We start from the raw sequence: 23,421 nt of genomic DNA, 5'->3' as shown, positions 1-23,421 counted from the left end.
TTAGAACCATGGTGTGTCACATTAGTTAATATTAGAACCATGGTGTGTCACATTAGTTAATCTTAGAACCATGGTGTGTCACATTAGTTAACCTTAGAACCATGGTGTGTCACATTAGTTAACCTTAGAACCACGGTGTGTCACATAAGTTAATCTTAGAACCATGGTGTGTCACATTAGTTAATCTTAGAACCATGGTGTGTCACATTAGGTGATATTAGAACTATGGTGTGTCACATTAGTTAATCTTAGAACCATGGTGTGTCACATTAGTTAATCTTAGAACCATGGTGTGTCACATTAGTTAATCTTAGAACCATGGTGTGTCACATTAGTTAATCTTAGAACCATGGTGTGTCACATTAGTTAATCTTAGAACCATGGTGTGTCACATTAGTTAATCTTAGAACCATGGTGTGTCACATTAGTTAATCTTAGAACCATGGTGTGTCACATTAGTTAATCTTAGAACCATGGTGTGTCACATTAGTTAATCTTAGAACCATGGTGTGTCACATTAGTTAATCTTAGAACCATGGTGTGTCACATTAGTTAATCTTAGAACCATGGTGTGTCACATTAGTTAATCTTAGAACCATGGTGTGTCACATTAGGTAATATTAGAACTATGGTGTGTCACATTAGTTAATCTTAGAACCATGGTGTGTCACATTAGTTAATTTTAGAACTATGGTGTGTCACATTAGTTAATCTTAGAACCATGGTGTGTCACAATGGTGTGTCACATAAGTTAATCTTAGAACCACGGTGTGTCACATTAGGTGATATTAGAACTATGGTGTGTCACTAATATTTGATTACCTACACATATAAAACACGGATTTATTTACTAGCGATTGCTTGATGTACACATTTTATTGCGGTCACACTCAGAAATCTCAGGTATTCTTTTAACATAAGAACCATTTCTCCTACATGTTTACGAAAATAATCCAGACTAAACAATTGTAGGAATGGTCAGTGAACTTCACAGTTTACGTTTACAGACTTTAGATCAATGATCTTAAAATGTTCGCTAATGTTTGCCATAACGAGGCCGTAAAATTGTACAATCAACGTTAAAATGTTATATCGCTCATAAACAGACTACATTGCATTGGACAGGCAATATACACTACATACAACACACCCCGGGCACAGTTTGTAAGTGTATATGGTACTGCCTGTGTATGCAAAACGTTCAGGTGACCAGGAATCTATATGTTATCGGCTGTGTATCAATATCTCTCTGCTGAGGTTAAGTGGATTTAAAATCCTTCCACATTCCAAGTTGATGTCTTCTAGTATCCCAAAGTATGATGAGCTTCATTTAAACTTTATTTTACAAATTTTGGTTTCTCAAAAAACACTCGTAAAATCCTACACGATTGTGGTTCATTTATGACTGTAGAGGTGTACGTTTTATATAGGAAACGAGACAAAAGTTTCGGCATCACTTCATATTTAAACTAGTTTGCTATATTGAGACTACTATTTATGTTAACCATGTTTTATCACAGATTTTAGGCTGATCAGTTTCACCTTCTTCGTAAAAAAATGTGTAGGACGTGGACGATATGTTATTGAGCTCCATTATACCTAGCGTCCCGGATACAGCCTCGGCCCCCTCCCGGGCATCTTTATAATGTGTATATATAATGGGATGGCTGTCGTCTCTCTTCTCTCGGCCCCCTCCCGGGCCTCTTTATAATGTGTATATATATAATGGGATGGCTGTCGTCTCTCTTCTCTCGGCCCCCTCCCGGGCCTCTTTATAATGTGTATATATATAATGGGATGGCTGTCGTCTCTCTTCTCTCGGCCCCCTCCCGGGCCTCTTTATAATGTGTATATATATAATGGGATGGCTGTCGTCTCTCTTCTCTCGGCCCCCTCCCGGGCCTCTTTATAATGTGTATATATATATAATGGGATGGCTGTCGTCTCTCTTCTCTCGGCCCCCTCCCGGGCCTTTTTATAATGTGTATATATATATAATGGGATGGCTGTCGTCTCTCTTCTCTCGGCCCCCTCCCGGGCCTCTTTATAATGTGTATATATATAATGGGATGGCTGTCGTCTCTCTTCTCTCGGCCCCCTCCCGGGCCTCTTTATAATGTGTATATATATAATGGGATGGCTGTCGTCTCTCTTCTCTCGGCCCCCTCCCGGGCCTCTTTATAATGTGTATATATATATAATGGGATGGCTGTCGTCTCTCTTCTCTCGGCCCCCTCCCGGGCCTCTTTATAATGTGTATATATATAATGGGATGGCTGTCGTCTCTCTTCTCTCGGCCCCCTCCCGGGCCTCTTTATAATGTGTATATATAATGGGATATCAGCACTGTATAGGATAGTCTGGATGGCTGTCGTCTCTCATCTCTCAGGTAACTTTGTATATTTTATTGGTGTTGACATCTTTGAATTGGAGCCAAGTTTCATCAATAACTGAAGTTGTTGTCCGTTAAATTTCAGGCCATTGCTATTTTATAGATCATTGTTACAAACACTGTTTTTGATGATATTAACATCTTAACTCAACAATAATCAAATGTAACCGTAACTAATATTACATCAGTACGTCAGATCAACTGTGACGTGTCGTCTGAGTATACCTAGAATTTGTTCGGTAAAATATTCAAAATGGCCGAAAGGAATTATCCTTTAACTTTACCATCCTGTTTATATGTCGGGTATGTATCCTGTAACCTTACCATCCTGTTTACATTGACTTCAATAGTTTGAATGTTGTCTTTAAGTTTTTGTTTGCTGGATTAAATAGCTTGATATTAAGATGTCAGTTCCATATGCGATTTTAAAGATGAAATATCAGATTAACAAATTAAATATCAGTTACTGCATCTAAGTTGCGTAATAATTATGACAAAAGTGACATATATTTCCTATTAAATCAATTATCAACATTATGATTAGTGTCTATACTGATACATGTAGTTAAAATAGTTTTCGCATTCTTATACATTCTTCTATATACGGCGTTTTTCGTCTAATACTCGCTGTCAGAATTTTTTACATATCAACTGATATCATAGGATCTCCATTGCCATTTGGATTCGGCATGTTCTAAATACAAGCATTCCATGGAATAGTTAATTCTGAAACCACCTAACAAGAGTTATCATTTTCGGTGTTTATTTTAACAGACCACTAATTCCGAGCTATACCGGTCTGTCAGACCTGTGATATAACCATAGACACTGGTCTGTCAGACCTGTGATATAACCATAGATACTGGTCTGACAGACCTGTGATATAACCATAGATACTATTCTGTCAGACCTGTGATATAACCATAGAAACTGGTCTGTCAGGCCTGTGATATAACCATAGATACTGGTCTGTCAGACCTGTGAAATAACCATAGATACCGGTCTGTCAGACCTGTGATATAACCATAGAAACCGGTCTGTCAGACCTGTGATATAACCATAGATACCGGTCTGTCAGACCTGTGATATAACCATAGATACCGGTCTGTCAGACCTGTGATATAACCATAGATACCGGTCTGTCAGACCTGTGATATAACCATAGATACTGGTCTGTCAGGCCTGTGATATAACCATAGATACTGGTCTGTCAGACCTGTGATATAGCCATAGATACTGGTCTGTCAGACCTGTGATATAACTACAGATACTGGTCTGTCAGACCTGTTATATAACCATCGATACTGGTCTGTCAGACCTGTGATATAACAACAGATACTGGTCTGTCAGACCTGTGATATAATAATAAACACTGGTCTGTCAGACCTGTGATATAACCATAGATACTGGTCTGTCAGACCTGTGATATAACAACAGATACTGGTCTGTCAGACCTGTGGTATAACAATAAACACTGGTCTGTCAGACCTGTGATATAACAATAAACACTGGTCTGTCAGACCTGTGATATAACAACAGATACTGGTCTGTCAGACCTGTGATATAACCATAGATACTGGTCTGTCAGACCTGTGATATAACCATAGATACCGGTCTGTCAGACCTGTGATATAACCATAGATACTGGTCTGTCAGACCTGTGATATAACAACAGATACTGGTATGTCACACCTGTGATATAACCATCGATACTGGTCTGTCAGACCTGTGATATAACCATAGATACCGGTCTGTCAGACCTGTGATATAACCATAGATACTGGTCTGTCAGACCTGTGATATAACAACAGATACTGGTCTGTCAGACCTGTGATATAACTACAGATACTGGTCTGTCAGACCTGTGGTATAACCATAGATACTGGTCTGTCAGACCTGTGATATAACCATAGATACTGGTCTGTCAGACCTGTGATATAACCATAGAAACTGGTCTGTCAGACCTGTGGTATAACCATAGATACTGGTCTGTCAGACTTGTGATATAACCATAGATACTGGTCTGTCAGACCTGTGGTATAACCATAGATACTGGTCTGTCAGACCTGTGAAATAACCATAGAAACTGGTCTGTCAGACCTGTGATATAACCATAGATACTGGTCTGTCAGACCTGTGATATAACCATAGATACTGGTCTGTCAGACCTGTGATATAACCATAGATACTGGTCTGTCAGACCTGTGATATAACCATAGATACTGGTCTGTCAGACCTGTGATATAACAACAGATACTGGTCTGTCAGACCTGTGATATAACTACAGATACTGGTCTGTCAGACCTGTGATATAACCATAGATACTGGTCTGTCAGACCTGTGGTATAACTATAGATACTGGTCTGTCAGACCTGTGATATAACTACAGATACTGGTCTGTCAGACCTGTGGTATAACTATAGATACTGGTCTGTCACACCTGTGATATAACTAAAGATACTGGTATGTCACACCTGTGATATAACCATCGATACTGGTCTGTCAGACCTGTGATATAACTACAGATACTGGTCTGTCAGACCTGTGGTATAACCATAGATACTGGTCTGTCAGACCTGTGATATAACCATAGATACTGGTCTGTCAGACCTGTGATATAACCATAGAAACTGGTCTGTCAGACCTGTGGTATAACCATAGATACTGGTCTGTCAGACTTGTGATATAACCATAGATACTGGTCTGTCAGACCTGTGGTATAACCATAGATACTGGTCTGTCAGACCTGTGATATAACCATAGAAACTGGTCTGTCAGACCTGTGATATAACCATAGATACTGGTCTGTCAGACCTGTGATATAACCATAGATACTGGTCTGTCAGACCTGTGATATAACCATAGATACTGGTCTGTCAGACCTGTGATATAACCATAGATACTGGTCTGTCAGACCTGTGATATAACCATAGATACCGGTCTGTCAGACCTGTGATATAACCATAGATACTGGTCTGTCAGACCTGTGATATAACCATAGATACTGGTCTGTCAGACCTGTGATATAACCATAGATACTGGTCTGTCAGACCTGTGATATAACCATAGATACTGGTCTGTCAGACCTGTGATATAACCATAGATACTGGTCTGTCAGACCTGTGATATAACCATAGATACTGGTCTGTCAGACCTGTGATATAACCATAGATACTGGTCTGTCAGACCTGTGATATAACCATAGATACTGGTCTGTCAGACCTGTGATATAACCATAGATACTGGTCTGTCAGACCTGTGATATAACCATAGATACTGGTCTGTCAGACCTGTGATATAACCATAGATACCGGTATGGCAGATCTGTGATATAACCATAGATACTGGTCTGTCAGACCTGAGGAATAACCATAGATACCGGTCTGTCAGACCTGTGATATAACCATAGATACTGGTCTGTCAGACCTGTGATATAACAACAGATACTGGTCTGTCAGACCTGTGATATAACTACAGATACTGGTCTGTCAGACCTGTGGTATAACCATAGATACTGGTCTGTCAGACCTGTGATATAACCATAGAAACTGGTCTGTCAGACCTGTGGTATAACCATAGATACTGGTCTGTCAGACTTGTGATATAACCATAGATACTGGTCTGTCAGACCTGTGGTATAACCATAGATACTGGTCTGTCAGACCTGTGAAATAACCATAGAAACTGGTCTGTCAGACCTGTGATATAACCATAGATACTGGTCTGTCAGACCCGTGGTATCACTTTAGAAACTGGTCTGTAAGACCTGTGATATAACCATAGATACTGGTCTGTCAGACTGTGATATAACCATAGATACTGGTCTGTCAGACCTGTGATATAACCATAGATACTGGTCTGTCAGACCTGTGGTATAACCATAGATACTGGTCTGTCAGACCTGTGATATAACAACAGATACTGGTCTGTCAGACCTGTGATATAGCCATAGATACTGGTTTGTCGGACCTGTGATATAACCATAGATACTGGTCTGTCAGACCTGTGATGTAACTATAGATACTGGTCTGTCACACCTGTGATATAACTAAAGATACTGGTATGTCACACCTGTGATATAACCATCGATACTGGTCTGTCAGACCTGTGGTATAACCATAGATACTGGTCTGTCAGACCTGTAATATAACCATAGATACCGGTCTGTCAGACTGTGATATAACCATAGATACTGGTCTGTCAGACCTGTGATATAACAACAGATACTGGTCTGTCAGACCTGTGATATAACCATAGATACTGGTCTGTCAGACCTGTGATATAACAACAGATACTGGCCTGTCAGACCTGTGATATAACTACAGATACTGGTCTGTCAGACCTGTTATATAACCATAGATACTGGTCTGTCAGACCTGTGATATAACTACACATACTGGTCTGTCAGACCTGTGATATAACCATAGATACTGGTTTGTCGGACCGTTGGTATCACGGTTGACATTATGCGGGATTTTGTGGAGTATCGGGTTCGTATATGTGTCCAATAAATAATGTTTAATCCACTTTATGTTCCAATCGATTTTAAGGACATTGTGGGACGAAAGGTAAGTAACCTTTACAAGGACAGACTTTATACCTTAGTTATAACATCGCTGTAATAGACTTTTGATGTACACAGAGGGATGATAAGACCCATATAGATCAAACATTTATATACTGAAAACAAATTTCCTAGCGATCAATAAAATCGCGAGCTCTTTTGTATAGTAACTCTGTATCAAACTTTACAAAGGAACGGTAATAAATTAATGTTACACGTGAACATGCGCCTTTCGTGAGATGTGCTATGTAACTAGTCTGTATAATATGATAGGATAACTGTTTAACAGACATAACGACACACATATTTTCTGACTGGTATTTCTTGATGCTTCATACTTTATGATATAATCAGATTTTTGCCACATTCTTTATTTTCTATTTTTTCATCTAGAAAATGTAAAGACAGAAGAACAATGCTGCCCTTCCTAACGTTTGTATTGATAGCCTCGTGTTGGACAGGGGAGGTAACTCCATACACAGCGTGTGTAAATGAAACGCAGGACTTCAAGGGCTACACATACTTAGTGGACACTGTGACGTCAGACAGACTGTGGTCCCACTGCAAGTTCCCGAATCCGAAGTATGACGCCCTGTTGTGTGGGATAGACGGGTCTACTGACCGACATTACGTGTGTGATCCCGACAGAATCATTACGTCACAAGGTACGTCATTGATGACGCTGTAACACGCAATGTTACGTGAGAAAGGTACTGTATTCTGTTTTATTAGGGGACTAAAAGTCTAAATTCCTGTAAAGTATAATTGATGACGAAAATGTGACCAGAAAGGGGAAACATCTCAAAGATAACACAACACAATCTGATCGATTCTAACTTCTTTATGATCACGAAAGGTTAGTAACTGGTTAAAATCACTCTAGGTCCTTACTATCACTGAGAAGTTCTGGATGGACGAAACGGATGTGCGATGCGTTTTTTTAAAAACAATTTATCTACTTTATCTAACTCTAAATGTGTTTTGGTAATAATACTCCATGATCAGAACAACACGGACCATGGAACCACTAAGCATTGTTTCCAGTTAACCTTTACAATACCACATCATACCAAAAGAGAGTGGGGCATTCCATCGTCAATTATGATAGAGATTTACAAACTTTTGATAACTAGCCTAACTAAATCTGGCATTCCCTTGAAAATGTTTCACAATCATGTAAAAATATCAATGTGATGGTGTTTAAATGACCCATGTGTTATTTATATCGTGGCTTTATATCTGGGTTGGGAGACATTTTCGCCTTTTTTTTACGAGGGCACATTGATATGTTGTGAGCCTCATATCTATAAATAAAAAGGATTTGAATTTCGCCGAACATATTGTATTATTTTTTCAACATAATTCCCTTCAGTATTAGAACTCCTTTTCTTGGCTATTCAGAAGTCATCCACAGCATGCATGACGTCATCTTTTGGCTGAAAGTGAGTGCCTAAAATAATTGTTTTCGGTTTTGGAAATAGATGAAAGTCTGATGGAGCGAGATTAGGTAAGTAGTGCGATGATCAGTCAATTTAAAGCCACAATCGTGAATGGCAGCCATGGCAATGACAGACTTGTGAACAGGAGCATTGTCCTGATGGAATAACCCCTTTAGTGGGCTTTTCGCGGCGCTTAAGTTTAATATTTCCCCGTAAATGCATCAGTAGTGAAGCAGAGTATGTGCCATTAATTGTTTGTCCCTTTTGGAGATAATCTTTCAGCAGAATACCCTCTGCATCCCAGAAAAGCGAGGCCATAACCTTCTTAACAGATGGGACAGTATTTGCTTTCTTTTGCGGGGGAGAGCCAGGGTGCTTCCATTGTTTCGACTGTTGTTTGGCTTCTTGGGTAAAATGATGAACCAATATTTCATCCGTAGTGACAAATCTCTGAAGAAAGTAGGCAGGATCTTTCTCACTGCAAGATCATTGGTCAGAATGGAATGTACTCTTTCCTGTGAAATGCCAACACTACTGGCTATATATCTTTCTGTGACTCGTCTGTCAGTCATAACAATATCATAAACTTTGTTGGCCATTTCTGGGGTTGCAACATTGACAGGCCTTCCAGGACGGGGGTTATCCTCGAGGATCTGTCGGCCGCGCTTACATTTCACCACCCACATTTTCACTGTAGCATATGAAGGGCCATCTTTCCCTAGTGTTGCTACCAAATCATTATGGATATCCTTAGGTGTTAAACCTTTTTTATGCAAATATTGGTTCACTTCTCTTTTGTAAAAGCCGCCGCTGTATTGTATACTTTTGAGTGCTACCTCATCTATATAAACTAACCAAATGAGACCAGTCCTTCAGTACACGGCCCTATATATATAGTCAGAGAATAGTAGGACTTAAAAATAACATCCTTGGGTACCTCCTTCAATACAAGGCTCACAACATATCAATCAGTCCTCGTATGTTACCAGAAAGTTCAAATCCAAGGGAAATAACTCCTGCACACATACAGAATATTTCCCAACTACAACGCGAGAAAAAAAGTGGCACGATGTTTACAGAATATTTGTGTCTATACAGGTATATCGACACAAGTCATTGTACAGGTATAGCGACACACGTCACTATACAGGTATATCGACACACGTCACTATACAGGTATATCAACACACGTCACTATACAGGTATATCGACACACGTCACTCACTTACATGTGTTGTACCTGAACCCCTAGTTGCCCCCTCTTATCTGTATTTTATGGTTCTTCAAAGTTTTGATTTAAATATTTATGTGTCTAGGAATTTACATCAAGTGGCAAAACCTTACACCATAGACTGACTAATGATTTAAACATTTAAATGCAGTTATTCATGTGAAATCGTTTAAAAGTAATTTAGCTTTTCATATCAAGGTAAACAAGTTTTGTTAACAAAACGGAGTGGGACTCGGGCCAAAACTGGATACGACGACAGCAAGAACAGATACAAATGTATATTTAAGGGGTTATGTTATATTTATTTGAATATTATCGGTAAACTTTTTTCTAAATCCGCTCTACTAGTATATTATTAACGCTGTATAAAATATCAAGTCTTCTGCAAGAAGTCTGAACAGAGTACCAGTACTGATGTCAGTCGTGAGCATAGCGTGTTTCTGTGTTGGCCGTTGTATTTAAGTACTGACCGTGTATATTTCAGTACTGACCGTGTATATATTTCAGTACTGACGGTGTATATATTTCAGTACTGACGGTGTATATATTTCAGTACTGACCGTGTATATATTTCAGTACTGACCATGTATATATTTCAGTACTGACCGTGTATATATTTCAGTACTGGTCCTGTATATATTTCAGTACTGACCGTGTATATATTTCAGTACTGACCGTGTATATATTTCAGTATTGACCGTGTATATATTTCAGTACTGACCGTGTATATATTTCAGTACTGACCGTGTATATATTTCAGTTCTGACCGTGTATATATTTCAGTACTGACCGTGTATATATTTCAATACTGGTCCTGTATATATTTCAGTACTGACCGTGTATATATTTCTGTACTGACCGTGTATATATTTCTGTACTGACCGTGTATATATTTCAGTACTGACGGTCTATATATTTCAGTACTGACCGTGTATATCTTTCAGTACTGACCGTCTATATATTTCAGTACTGACCGTGTATATATTTCAGTACATACCGTGTATATATTTCAGTACTGACCGTGTATATATTTCAGTACTGACGGTCTATATATTTCAGTACTGACCGTGTAAATATTTCAGTACTGGTCCTGTATATATTTCAGTACATACCGTGTATATATTTCAGTACTGACGGTCTATATATTTCAGTACTGACCGTGTATATATTTCAGTACTGACCGTGTATATATTTCAGTACTGACCGTGTATATATTTCAGTATTGACCGTGTATATATTTCAGTACTGACCGTGTATATATTTCAGTACTGACCGTGTATATATTTCAGTACTGACCGTGTATATATTTCAGTATTGACCGTGTATATATTTCAGTACTGACCGTGTATATGTTTCAGTACTGACCGTGTATATATTTCAGTACTGACCGTGTATATATTTCAGTACTGGTCCTGTATATATTTCAGTACTGGCCGTGTATATAGTTCAGTACTGACCGTGTATATATTTCAGTACTGACCGTGTATATATTTCAGTACTGACCGTGTATATATTTCAGTACTGACGGTGTATATATTTCAGTACTGACCGTGTATATATTTCAGTACTGACCGTGTATATATTTCAGTACTGGTCCTGTATATATTTCAGTACTGACCGTGTATATATTTCAGTACTGACCGTGTATATATTTCAGTACTGACCGTGTATATATTTCAGTACTGACCGTGTATATATTTCAGTATTGACCGTGTATATATTTCAGTACTGACCGTGTATATATTCGTAAATTTGACGCAAATACACAACTTGGAGTAGACGCGTTATATGAACAATTATCACTATGTATGTTATTGTCTTCAGGTGAAACTATTCCAAAGCGTCAATTCATGCCACATATAAAGCCGTATTGGACGTCGGATATTGAAAATGCGCATAATACAGCTCTTTATAAAAGACAGTTGTGGATTAACGAAAATAGACCGCGAGGGATGCAATACAAAACTTATAAAGACTACAAGGAGGCTAAAAATTCATTCCGGAGTATGCACCAAAAGGCATATAAATCGTATATGGACAGTGTTAACAATGAATTTGATCAGACTGCTGATTTAGATATAAGAGTGTTCTGGCGGACAATACGAAAACGAAAGAACCAAACTCCAGACACATGTACGTCATTGACTCTTGGAGGTGTTGAAAGTAGAGATCCGATGGGAATTGTAGGCATTTTTGCAGACTTTTTTGAAAACCTTTACTCAGATAACTCAAAAGAAGAAACGGACTTTAGCCCTCCATACAGATACGTAGATGAATTAGACTCACCATTTTCGTTTGATGAGATCAATGTGTGTATACGACAGTTGAAACTAAATAAATCCCCAGGTATTGACAATATAAGTAATGAACATATCCGATATGGAGGGAAACTGCTGATAGATAAGATAAGAGAACTATTTAACTGTATTCGGATTTCTGGGAAAATACCAAAAACGTGGAAAATGGGAGTTATTATTCCTATATATAAAGGTGGACATAAAAAGAAAAATGACCCGAATAATTACCGCCCCATTTCGCTATTACCGGTCCTCTACAAATTAATGGAGAGTGTTATTCGTAATCGTATCATTCGCTGGATGGAAACAGAAAATATCCAATTCCCTAACAAACAACAACTCGGATTCCAGAAAGGAAAGAGCTGCACGATGGCATCGTTTAATCTTCACGAATGTATAAACGAAAACTTGGAACAAAACAGTAATGTCTACGTTGCATTCCTAGATACATACAAAGCATTCGATACCGTGCAACATAAAGGCATATTTCAAAAGCTTTATGAACTTGGTGTAACCGGAAACTTGTTCAGAATGCTTTGTAGCTCATACCAAGGAATTGTCAGCACTGTCGTCCATAATAATGTCCAATCGCGGTGGTTCAATGTGAATAGATCAGTAAGGCAAGGTGGGGTAATATCAACTTTCTTATACCTTCTTCATATAAATGACCTTCTCAACCAATTAGAAACATCAGAAGCCGGCGCGAGAGTTCTTTCAGTTAAATGTGCTAATCCATGTCTTGCAGATGATATCGCCCTCATTTGTACAAGCCCGATAGCTCTTCAGACTCTGCTAAACATCGCGGAAGAATATGCGAAAACGTGGAATTTTACTTTTAACTCAACGAAGTGTTCTATTATCCTGTTTAAAAATTGCGTCACTAATGTCCTATGGTCATTAGACGATGACATCCTCAAAACTGTGAAATCAGAAGTCCATCTGGGAATTGACGTCTCGTCTAATCTGAAGTGCTTCAATGTGGTGGAAAAAGCATGTAGAAAAGGAAGGAATATGTTACATGCTATTACTCGTATGGGATCAGACTGTGCACACACTAAGCCATTTACTTCTGTTAACATTTATAAGAAGGTTATACTACCAGCTGTGTTATACGGGTCAGAAATGTGAAACAATATGACAGTAAAGGACAAACAATCGCTAGACGTTTTCCAGCACTATGTGGCGAAGGTTATTCTTAATGTGAGGAAATCTTCAAGGTCAGATATGTGTGAAACGATTTTAGGCATTAACAGAATCAATAGCGAAATTGAAAAGAGGAAACTGAATTTTCTACACTGTCTGATTAGCAGTCCACCAAACAGTATAACGAAAGATATCTTCATCCGCAGACTTTTTAAATTCTTAGAACGCAATGGAACATCGAAAAGACAAGGTGGATTCGTGCCTGATATAGTCGACATTCTCCAAAAGTACGATTTAACATCATACATATCCCGGTATGCTAAAGACGGCAACTTTCCAAGACGACGCGAGTGGAAATATATCGTCAAAGCCACGATAGATATACATGAAGACAAACAACTGGAAGAAAGAATGAACAATGACTCTGATTTTAATCGTTTTAAAAATGTACATAAGACATATACTGAACCATACAACTTGTTAAAGTTGGAAAATACGAACAAGAAAGAAATATTATACATCTGTAAAATGATAACATGCCCACCTACAGAACAAAATAGTAAAATTTGTGGGAAGTGCGGAAAACCCTTCCATGACGTCATTAGGCATTTCGTCACTGACTGTAATGTGACATTTTTTATTAGGGACACTTTCATGGACAAAGTAATAAACTATTATGGTGTCCAACCGTATCTGATACTATCGCAGATGGAAGAAGAACGTTTTTTAATTGCCCTATTTAAAGGAGAAATAGACAATTATGAATTTGAAAGCAAAGCTGTATGCTGCGAATTCGCACTAGACAGTGTTTATTTCCTATGGAAAGCGGCGCAGCTCTATTTCAACGCTGCCGATATATAATGTAGTCTATATGTCAAGGGTGAATAAACCAACCAGCAAAGGGAAATGATTTGATGAACAATTGAATTTATATTAATGATATGTTTGTACATCGTAAGATTTTCTGATAATTTCTAATTTTCATTATTATTACTTGTAATATGCACTCTCATATTTTTGAGGAATAAAGAATAATGAATGAGTACTGACCGTGTATATATTTCAGTACTGACCGTGTATACATTTCAGTACTGACCGTGTATATATTCCAGTACTGACCGTGTATATATTTCAGTACTGACCGTGTATATATTTTAGTACTGACCGTGTATATATTTCAGTACTAATCCGGTATATATTTGAGTACTGACCGTGTATATATTTGAGTACTGACCGTGTATATATTTCAGTACTGACCGTGTATATATTTCAGTACTGACCGTGTATATATTTCAGTACTAGCCGTGTATATATTTCAATACTGACCGTGTATATATTTCTGTACTGACCGTGTATATATTTCAGTACTGACCGTGTATATATTTCAGTACTGATCGTGTATATATTTCAGTACTGACCGTGTATATATTTCAGTACTGACCGTGTATATATTTCAGTACTGACCGTGTATATATTTCAGTACTGACTGTGTATATATTTCAGTACTGACCGTGTATATATTTCAGTACTGACCGTGTATATATTTTAGTATTGACCATGTATATATTTCAGTACTGACCGTGTATATATTTCAGTACTGACCGTGTATATATTTCAGTACTGACCGTGTATATATTTCAGTACTGACCGTGTATATACACGTATTTCAGTACTGACCGTGTATATATTTCAGCACTGACCGTGTATATATTTCAGTACTGACCGTGTATATATTTCAGTATAAGAACTATATATATAATATATTATTTCAGTACTGACCGTGTATATATTTCAGTACTATTTCAGTACAAGCACCATATAATATATAATATATTTTTCAGTACTGACCGTGTATATATTTCAGTATTGACCGTGTATATATTTCAGTACTGGCCGTGTATATATTTCAGTATAATATATATTTCAGTACTGACCGTGTATATATTTCAGTACTATTTCAGTAGAAGCACCATATAATATATAATATATTTTTCAGTACTGGCCGTGTATATATTTCAGTATGATATATTTTTCAGTACTGGCCGTAGACAGGACCCTGAAGTCGATACAGGAACAGACGTCCACTCAGTGTACAGCGCCCCATGGAGAGGCCCAGAGTTTTATCGTTGCTATGGCGCTCATCAACAGAATCCGTATCCCAGATTTCTCCGACGTTAATATGTAGGTACCTTTATCTTAAATGTTCCTAAGATCTAAGGCGTGACGTTAATATGTAGGTATCTTTATCTTAAATGTTCCTAAGATCTAAGGCGTGACGTTAATATGTAGGTATCGTTATCTTAACTGTTCCTAAGATCTAAGGCGTGACGTTAATATGTAGGTATTTTTATCTTAAATGTTCCTTAGATCTAAGGCGTGACGTAAATATGTAGGTATCTTTATCTTAAATGTTCCTAAGATCTAAGGCGTGACGTTAATATGTAGGTATCTTTATCTTAAATGTTCCTCAGATCTAAGGCGTGACGTTAATATGTAGGTATCTTTATCTTAAATGTTCCTAAGATCTAAGGCGTGACGTTAATATGTAGGTATCTTTATCTTAAATGTTCCTAAGATCTAAGGCGTGACGTTAATATGTAGGTATCTTTATCTTAAATGTTCCTAAGATCTAAGCGCCCTATCTGGACCATATCCCGTCAATGCTCGGTCGGCTAATATCGGCTGATTCCGTCATGAAGTTTTGGTGTAGTTCCAGAGGAGTCGTCAATATCCCATACATGTAGGAGTTTGGTGGGTTATATAAAATAATATAGGAACGAAGGAAGAAGCAAGAAAATAAAAAGAAGTCTAATATCTACTTGAGTACATGGCAAGTACTTACACACAGAATAATATGACATGGTTGTAGGCCGTTGTGGTGACGATTGTTTTAAGTTAGGGCATGGACGGAGGTTGATGTTGTTACTGCTACGAGATCTTTTTTCGTGGAGTTTGTCTTGTCTTGTTTTGTGTGTTTATTTGTTTTTGAAAATGATAGTCGGAAGAATCGCGTATACCCTTTTCTGTAAAAACAGTCTTTTTTGTTTTACTTACAGCCAGCACAACTATAGTAAAACACAATGGGGTCGTACACGCCTGAATCGAATACATCGAATGAGTCGAATATGTTGTCCTGTCCCGATTTTCCCTTCTTTAGCTTAAAATGAATAAATTAATCGGAGACGTTCTGGACGCTGTTAATTCAAATACTGCGGTTGTGTCGATCACAGTTTAGGGTCTGTCCAATGATATAAAAATACTTTCTTGTTTGTGTCGAACATTTTGTTTGTCAATCAATACATGACAGAACATTTCGTATGTAATACAGACAACAATTTGCCCACTAGTCGGTATATCTGTCCTTGGTAATGGCCGATTACCTTCCAGGCTAACGCCATATTTATCAGCTTGAATTAAATCCGTTAAATGGTAAATATTGAATCATATTTATGGAATGTTCATAATTTTATAGTCAAAGAGAATGTCCTTACTATTATCAATTTTTAAAAAAATTGCACTTTTTTTTTTTTTAAAGAAAATCAAGCTTAGCAGACTTGGACGTATTTACACCGCGTACAAGCTTTTCTTTGTTATTGATTCGCAAATAAAACATTTATAAGACTCCGACAAATATGTCATTGCATGCACTTTTTGTGAAATCATTTATGCTTAATTCTAAATTATTTTTTCATTTAAGATGAAGAAAATAATTCATTATAGATTCCGTTTTCATTTTAATGTATTAATTTATTTTTATGTGGATTGGATCGTTACTTGTCGGATGTGTATGTCCGACTGATGAGAACTCCCACCATTGCCAATTGAATGAAATCAGCAATATTTTATTGTCACAAACAGACGACACTTTTCAATACCTATTGAACTATTTAAATAAATAATTCATGGTATAGTAAATGTCTATTCTTGTATTACTTATATAAGATATCCTTTATACAAAACGTGTACACATGACCGACCACCCCGATACTGTCAACACCTGTGTACGTCAAGTGTATGACATGATCAGTGCTAATCACACAGCGTTTGACTGTGTATATAATATATATAGTATAATGTATAGTGTTCATTGATATGATATAAAATGTTATATAATATATAGTGTTCACTGCTATGATATAAAATGTTATATAATGTATAGTGTTCACTGCTATGATATAAAATGTTATATAATATATAGTGTTCACCGCTATGCTATAAAATGTTATATAATATATAGTGTTCATTGATATGATATAAAATGTTATATAATATATAGTGTTCACTGCTATGATATAAAATGTTATATAATATATAGTGTTCATTGATATGATATAAAATGTTATATAATGTATAGTGTTCACTGCTATGATATAAAATGTTATATAATATATAGTGTTCACTGCTATGATATAAAATGTTATATAATGTATAGTGTTCACTGATATGATATAAAATGTTATATAATATATAGTGTTCACTGCTATGATATAAAATGTTATATAATATATAGTGTTCATTGATATGATATAAAATGTTATATAATGTATAGTGTTCACTGCTATGATATAAAATGTTATATAATGTATAGTGTTCACTGCTATGATATAAAATGTTATATAAGTATAGTGTTCGCCGCTATGATATAAAATGTTATATGATATATAATGTTCACCGCTCTGACATCAAATGTTATATAATATATAGTGTTCACTGCTATGATATAAAATGTTTTATAATGTATAGTGTTCATATAAAATGTTATAGTATGTATATATAGTGTTCACTGCTATGATATAAAATGTTATATAATATATAGTGTTCACTGCTATGATATAAAATGTTCTATATTGTTAGTGTTTACTGATATGATATAAAATGTTATATAATATATAATGTCCATTGCTATGATATAAAATGTTATATAATATATAATGTTCACCGCTATGATATAAAATGTTGGTTCCATATATTCCTGTGCCCCACCATGGTATCGGACATGTGTATGGTTGACAATCGATAATTTTGGTATTTTATATCATTTCATATGTCCGTAAGTAAAAACACGATTAAGTCGAAATACAAGATTTTGATCCGAGTTTTACTGTATTTCCGTTACAGCTGCATCAACGACTGTGGTCAAATTCAGCCCGACGTTACCTCCTTCCCAGGGGAGATAACCGCGGATCAAAAGAACATCATTATGGAAAACTTTGCTACTCACCTCAGAGCAGAATGGGGCATGGGGGCTTGCGGAAATGACGTCATTATGCTGTACTGCCAGGAATTTGATCTTGTAAGCTCCTCGTTAAGTATCTATCGTTCAGTAGGCATGCAATCTTAGATTGATAAATACCAGTCAGTATAGATATCCTAATTATTGTAAGTATCAATGTCAGTATAAATATGTTAATTATTGTAAGTATCAAAGTCAGTATAAATATGTCAATTATTGTAAGTATCAATGTCAGTATAAATATGTTAATTATTGTAAGTATCAAAGTCAGTATAAATATCCTAATTATTGTAAGTACCAATGTCAGTATAAATATGTAAATTATTGTAATTATCAAAGTCAGTATAAAGAGGTTAGTTATTGTAATTATCAAAGTCAGTATAAATATGCTAATTATTGTAAGTATCAATGTCAGTATAAATATGTTAATTATTGTAATTATCAAAGTCAGTATAAATATGTTAATTATTGTAATTATCAATGTCAGTATAAATATGTTAATTAATGTAAGTAGTAAAGTCAGTATAAATATGCTAATTATTATTATAAGCATAACAGTCGGTAAAAATATGTTAATTATTGTAAGAATCAAGCTGCTTTTAGATTTTTTTTGGTATGCACTGACGATGCGAGGTTTTTATGGGAATATTACAAAAACAAAATCTTCAAGTACTTCATCCTGACAAAGAGTGAAATGTCAGAGTGAATAGAAATCTAATGAATATTCATTAATCATATAAATTACCAGAGTTCAGTAAAATATTCATATACCATATGAATTACCATATTTGAGTAATGCGAATCTTATGAATATTCATATGTCATATAAATTACCACATTCGACAAACTATCTATGACGGCCATCTAAGATAATCTCGGGGCTATTTTTCATAAACGGAGTAGATATAGGCCAATACAGATGTGTATGATGGGTGGAAAGGGTATGACCTTGGCCTTTGTTTCAGCTCTACGTGACTGCAGGGTATGGGGCCAGAAATCTTGTCACCTCCGCTGTGATCTCGGATATCGTGTCTACATTTTCCTCGTACAAGGCCGCGGGACACATCGCCGAGGGACTACTTGTCATATCAGAGAAACTCCGCGTCACACTGCGGAGTGTTACACCGGCTCACATCTTACTCATCCTCAACGTGATCGGGCTCGTTATCCTAGGGCTTGTGCTCTTCTTTTTCCTGTATCTACGTGACCTTGAACATAACGTGTGGGGCCGAGAAGGTGTCTGGCGCGTGCTTGGAGACGTGGTGTATTGGTTGTCAGGAGTTTGGATCATCAACGGTCTCCTCTATGTTGTCGTCTACACATCTGTAAAGACGCCATATGCGGGGATCCTCGCCGCCCTTCTTGCTGGAGTTGTCATGGTAGCGATATTTGTGTACGATGAAACAGTTTCCAATGCTTATTTAGTTACTTCGTCATCGAACGCGACCATTTAGACAATAATCCACATGTTCTGAATATAAGTCTCCAGTGCAAGGATAGAATCGGAATTTGTTTGATTTCGTTATTCTGGACTACAACACACATAGTGTGACCTCTATAATCAGGTACATCTGTGTTATAATGTTCCAGCTTCAGTTTAATTAAAGTTACAATATCAACATTAATATCGCGTTAGTGCAGACTCTGACAACAATTCATACCCAGTACCTTCGATAGTCCGGACTTCAGTAGAAGGTATTAATAGCAACATTAAAGGGACTAAATGGTTAGATTTTTATTTAATGATATACAAAATGTGTGTAAGAATGAAAAGCATGTAAAAAATGCACTTTGTGTTTATTAATCAATGTAAAAGTGTCCAAAACCATTTAAAAAAAACTATGAAAAATGCAATAAAATAGGGACGACCTAGTCACTATTTCATATCATTATCATTTGGCGATTGTAAACAATGCCTTTGCGCATGTGCGATACGGAAAATTAACATAACAAAGATGGCGGACTCTCCAACTAAGCGGAGGGGTCCAAAATAAGTTTTGACCGAGACCACAAAGAAGAGAAGGAAGCGAGAGCGCGATGTGAACTTCGCAAAGACGAGAATTTATCTTAGGGTAAGCAAGCAGTCGGTATCGGATAAAAGAGACCGAAGGGATTAAATCAGACCCTCAGTTGGTGAAGCTTTTTTTTTTTTATTTAAACATATTTTATTGTATCTTAATATATACATGGGAATTGGGCACAAGTTATCAAACTTATATTAAGCCCTTTCCCTATATAATTTTACATACATATAATACATTTATTTTACAAGATGACATATATTTACATATGAGAGAGAGAGAGAGAGAGAGAGAGAGAGAGAGAGAGAGAGAGAGAGAGAGAGAGTTATAATGAAGATATAATTAAAAAAAAAATAAAAATCATAAAAAAAAAAATAAAAAAAAATCATGTGAAGCTTTGATTGACAAGTTAGTTGGCAGCACTGTTGTGAAGGCCTAAATATACATAATTAGTATAAAAGGTAACAACATAATAAATTTAGCTGAAGAAAGACCATGGAGGTGTTATCACGGCATCAATCGCTTGGTATCGGCTATCTCCATGTGAAAAATTACCTCGGATTCCATTTTCGTCGATACTGAAATCACGTGACGCACTCGGCTCTTTCAGATAAAAGTAGCAAATGGCGTCAGATACAACTCCAGTGTTGTTAATTTGAAGTCGATAAACATTGCCAATGTTTTACAAGAAGTGCCATACATTTGTAAACAGTATCATTTTAAGTATCACAACGCTTTCCGGAAATCAAATGCATGAAGAAAGTTAATGAAATCTAACCATTTTAGTCCCTTTAACATCACGTTAGTGCGGACTCCGATAACATGTTATACCGGATACCGTACTTTGGGATATGTTGGATGTAGTTATATTTTGGTTTATTTGGCGCCTGGGGTGAATGAGCCAAAATTAAACACACCAAAATTTCACGAATAAAAATTGTCGGAACAATATCCGGATTATAGCAACCGTCTTTCCGTTTATTTACTACATACATTACCCACTACTAGCTTCCGCGATCTGTGTTGGAATATTGTTTTTTTTTTTTATAAAAACGTGTCAATAAAAGTTTGTTCTCATCTAAATGTGTCATAAATTTCGGTTAACACGTTGTATCCGTTAGTCGTAGTTTGTATGGAGGGTTAGACATGCCATAACTATAATATGAATGAAGGCAAAGCCTTAGAAGAGCGCAGCTATAATCACCTGACTCGCCGTTAATCAAGAAGGAAACACAGGGACCTGAGAATAACAGTCTAAGAACTTGTACTACATTTTCCGATTTTTAGATTTTGTTTTGTCATTTTTTTAAATTATGACACATTGAGAATATGCTACAAAGTAGGCCAATAATAGGTCCTAATCCAATACATATAGAATGTAAATTATACATCCCCCATTCCAAAAAACAAACAAACAAAAACAAACAAACAAAAAACATGTAAACACCTTGTAAAATTAACAATGTATTGCATCTATACGTATATCGGCTGAAATTCTGATTGTTTGTCCTGATGTGACTAGCATTGTCACTTTGCATTGTCGGATTCCAGATTATCGCACATATCATACCCGTGATGACATGTGCACTGCATAATGACATCATTATTCTACTGCCAAATTGCATATGCTACTAACAACGTAAAAGTGCAGACGATACAAGATTGTCATGATATATATAACAGGAAAACGAATATAGTGTGCCGCCACAGGGGATCGAACCCGCGACCCTTGCTTACTGGTCCGCCACTCTACCGACTGAGCTAAAGGCAAAATCCCCCATCACCGACACTAGAAGCAAGGCGGCCGTACATATCGAACACACATTAACCCAGGTTTTATCCCCAACGAAGCCTCTCATTTTCTAAAGCTTGCACTTGGAGTGGTCAACGGCACCAAATATAACAGAAAAGCAAGTAGCCTCCACCGGGATCGAACACGCGACCCCCGGTTTTACTAGTCAGCCGCTTTACAGGCTGAGCTAAAGGGCTAGAAGGCAACCATATCACAATATAAACTATTTACAATTAAAACTTGCAACGTAAATTGTATATTATCTTAGTTTTATGCATGTTTTGGGTTTTGGTTCTGTTTTTGTTTTGTTTTTGAAGCACGGACATATATTAGTATGTATTCTAAATCCGTGGTTGAAGTAACAAGAAGCAAAATCAGTCACTTAGACTATTATTTGAGATAGTGTATATTATAAACATCGAGGTTTTTAATTTGAGGTGAGTGCGTATTGGACAAGTTGTGAAAAACAGGTTTCGTTTTCCACACAAAGAAGCAAATTACAAAGTCTGTTTTCTCCTGGAAATTTTGGTATACGTAACGTCCTGTATGCTTAGACAATGAGAACTATAATGTGGAAGTTTGTAATAGAACATTATATAGATTTTGGAAAGATACGTCTCTGGATAGACTAATACAAACAGAATGAAATCTCCTCATTCACATGTTTTGATACACACTGTACAATGATAACTTGTGCTATATTTTCACGATGCCTAGTTAATCATAATTAGACATTGAGAACTATAATGTGGAAGTTTTTTAATAGAACATCACATAGATTTTGGAAAGTTAGACTAATACAAACAGAATGGAATCTCTTTATTCATATAAATGTTTTGATACACACTGTACAATTATAACTTGCGCTATATTTTTCACGATACCTTCTTAATTATAATATCTAGTAATTTAAGGTCAGGGTGTAAAGAGGTCGACACAGTAAGAAAAATTTAATTATGAAGTTTTCTTAATAAAATACAAGTTTTGATAAAATTTTATAATAAAAAATGCAACAACTATTGCAGTTAATGCAATCTATACCCACTTAGAAAATACAGAAGATATTGAATCGTTTCACTTAAATTATCACATATTTTACAGACATCTGGAAAACGAAAAACTCTTAAAATATATGCGTTGAGAAAGCGCGGGAATCATTGGCGAAATCTTTGACGTTGAATATTCTTATGACGTCACGCTTGACGACAACAGCATCATTCTGAATGGGGTGTTCAACTCAGTAATATTTCAGGGTTTTCGGTTGTAACCTGGAAAGTTGTGCTTACAATGCTGTTATCTAATGATAATA

The 23,421-nt window shown here is 36.4% G+C and overlaps 1 protein-coding gene across 1 annotated transcript; it reads left to right on the top strand.

Moving 5' to 3' along the window:
- Window positions 1-2,275: 2,275 nt before the first annotated feature.
- Window positions 2,276-20,130, top strand: LOC117333647. The gene is made up of 5 exons (XM_033893052.1): window positions 2,276-2,389; window positions 7,350-7,621; window positions 15,103-15,247; window positions 18,185-18,359; window positions 19,265-20,130. The coding sequence occupies exons 2-5, from the start codon at window positions 7,372-7,374 to the stop codon at window positions 19,751-19,753; spliced, it is 1,059 nt and encodes a 352-aa protein (XP_033748943.1). The 5' UTR covers window positions 2,276-2,389; window positions 7,350-7,371; the 3' UTR covers window positions 19,754-20,130.
- Window positions 20,131-23,421: the final 3,291 nt, after the last annotated feature.

The sequence above is a fragment of the Pecten maximus genome, chromosome 8, assembly GCF_902652985.1.
Source record: "Pecten maximus chromosome 8, xPecMax1.1, whole genome shotgun sequence".
NCBI lineage: Eukaryota > Metazoa > Mollusca > Bivalvia > Pectinida > Pectinidae > Pecten > Pecten maximus.
This window is presented reverse-complemented; position numbering and strand designations above follow the sequence as displayed.

Excerpts from the sequence above, each read along its gene's own strand:
- LOC117333647 (XM_033893052.1), top strand. The coding sequence starts at position 7,372 with ATGCTGCCCTTCCTAACGTTTGTATTGATAGCCTCGTGTTGGACAGGG. Across the intron at positions 7,622-15,102 it reads CAGAATCATTACGTCACAAG|TACTGGCCGTAGACAGGACC; the intron begins GTACGTCATTGA and ends TATATTTTTCAG. Across the intron at positions 15,248-18,184 it reads GATTTCTCCGACGTTAATAT|CTGCATCAACGACTGTGGTC; the intron begins GTAGGTACCTTT and ends TTTCCGTTACAG.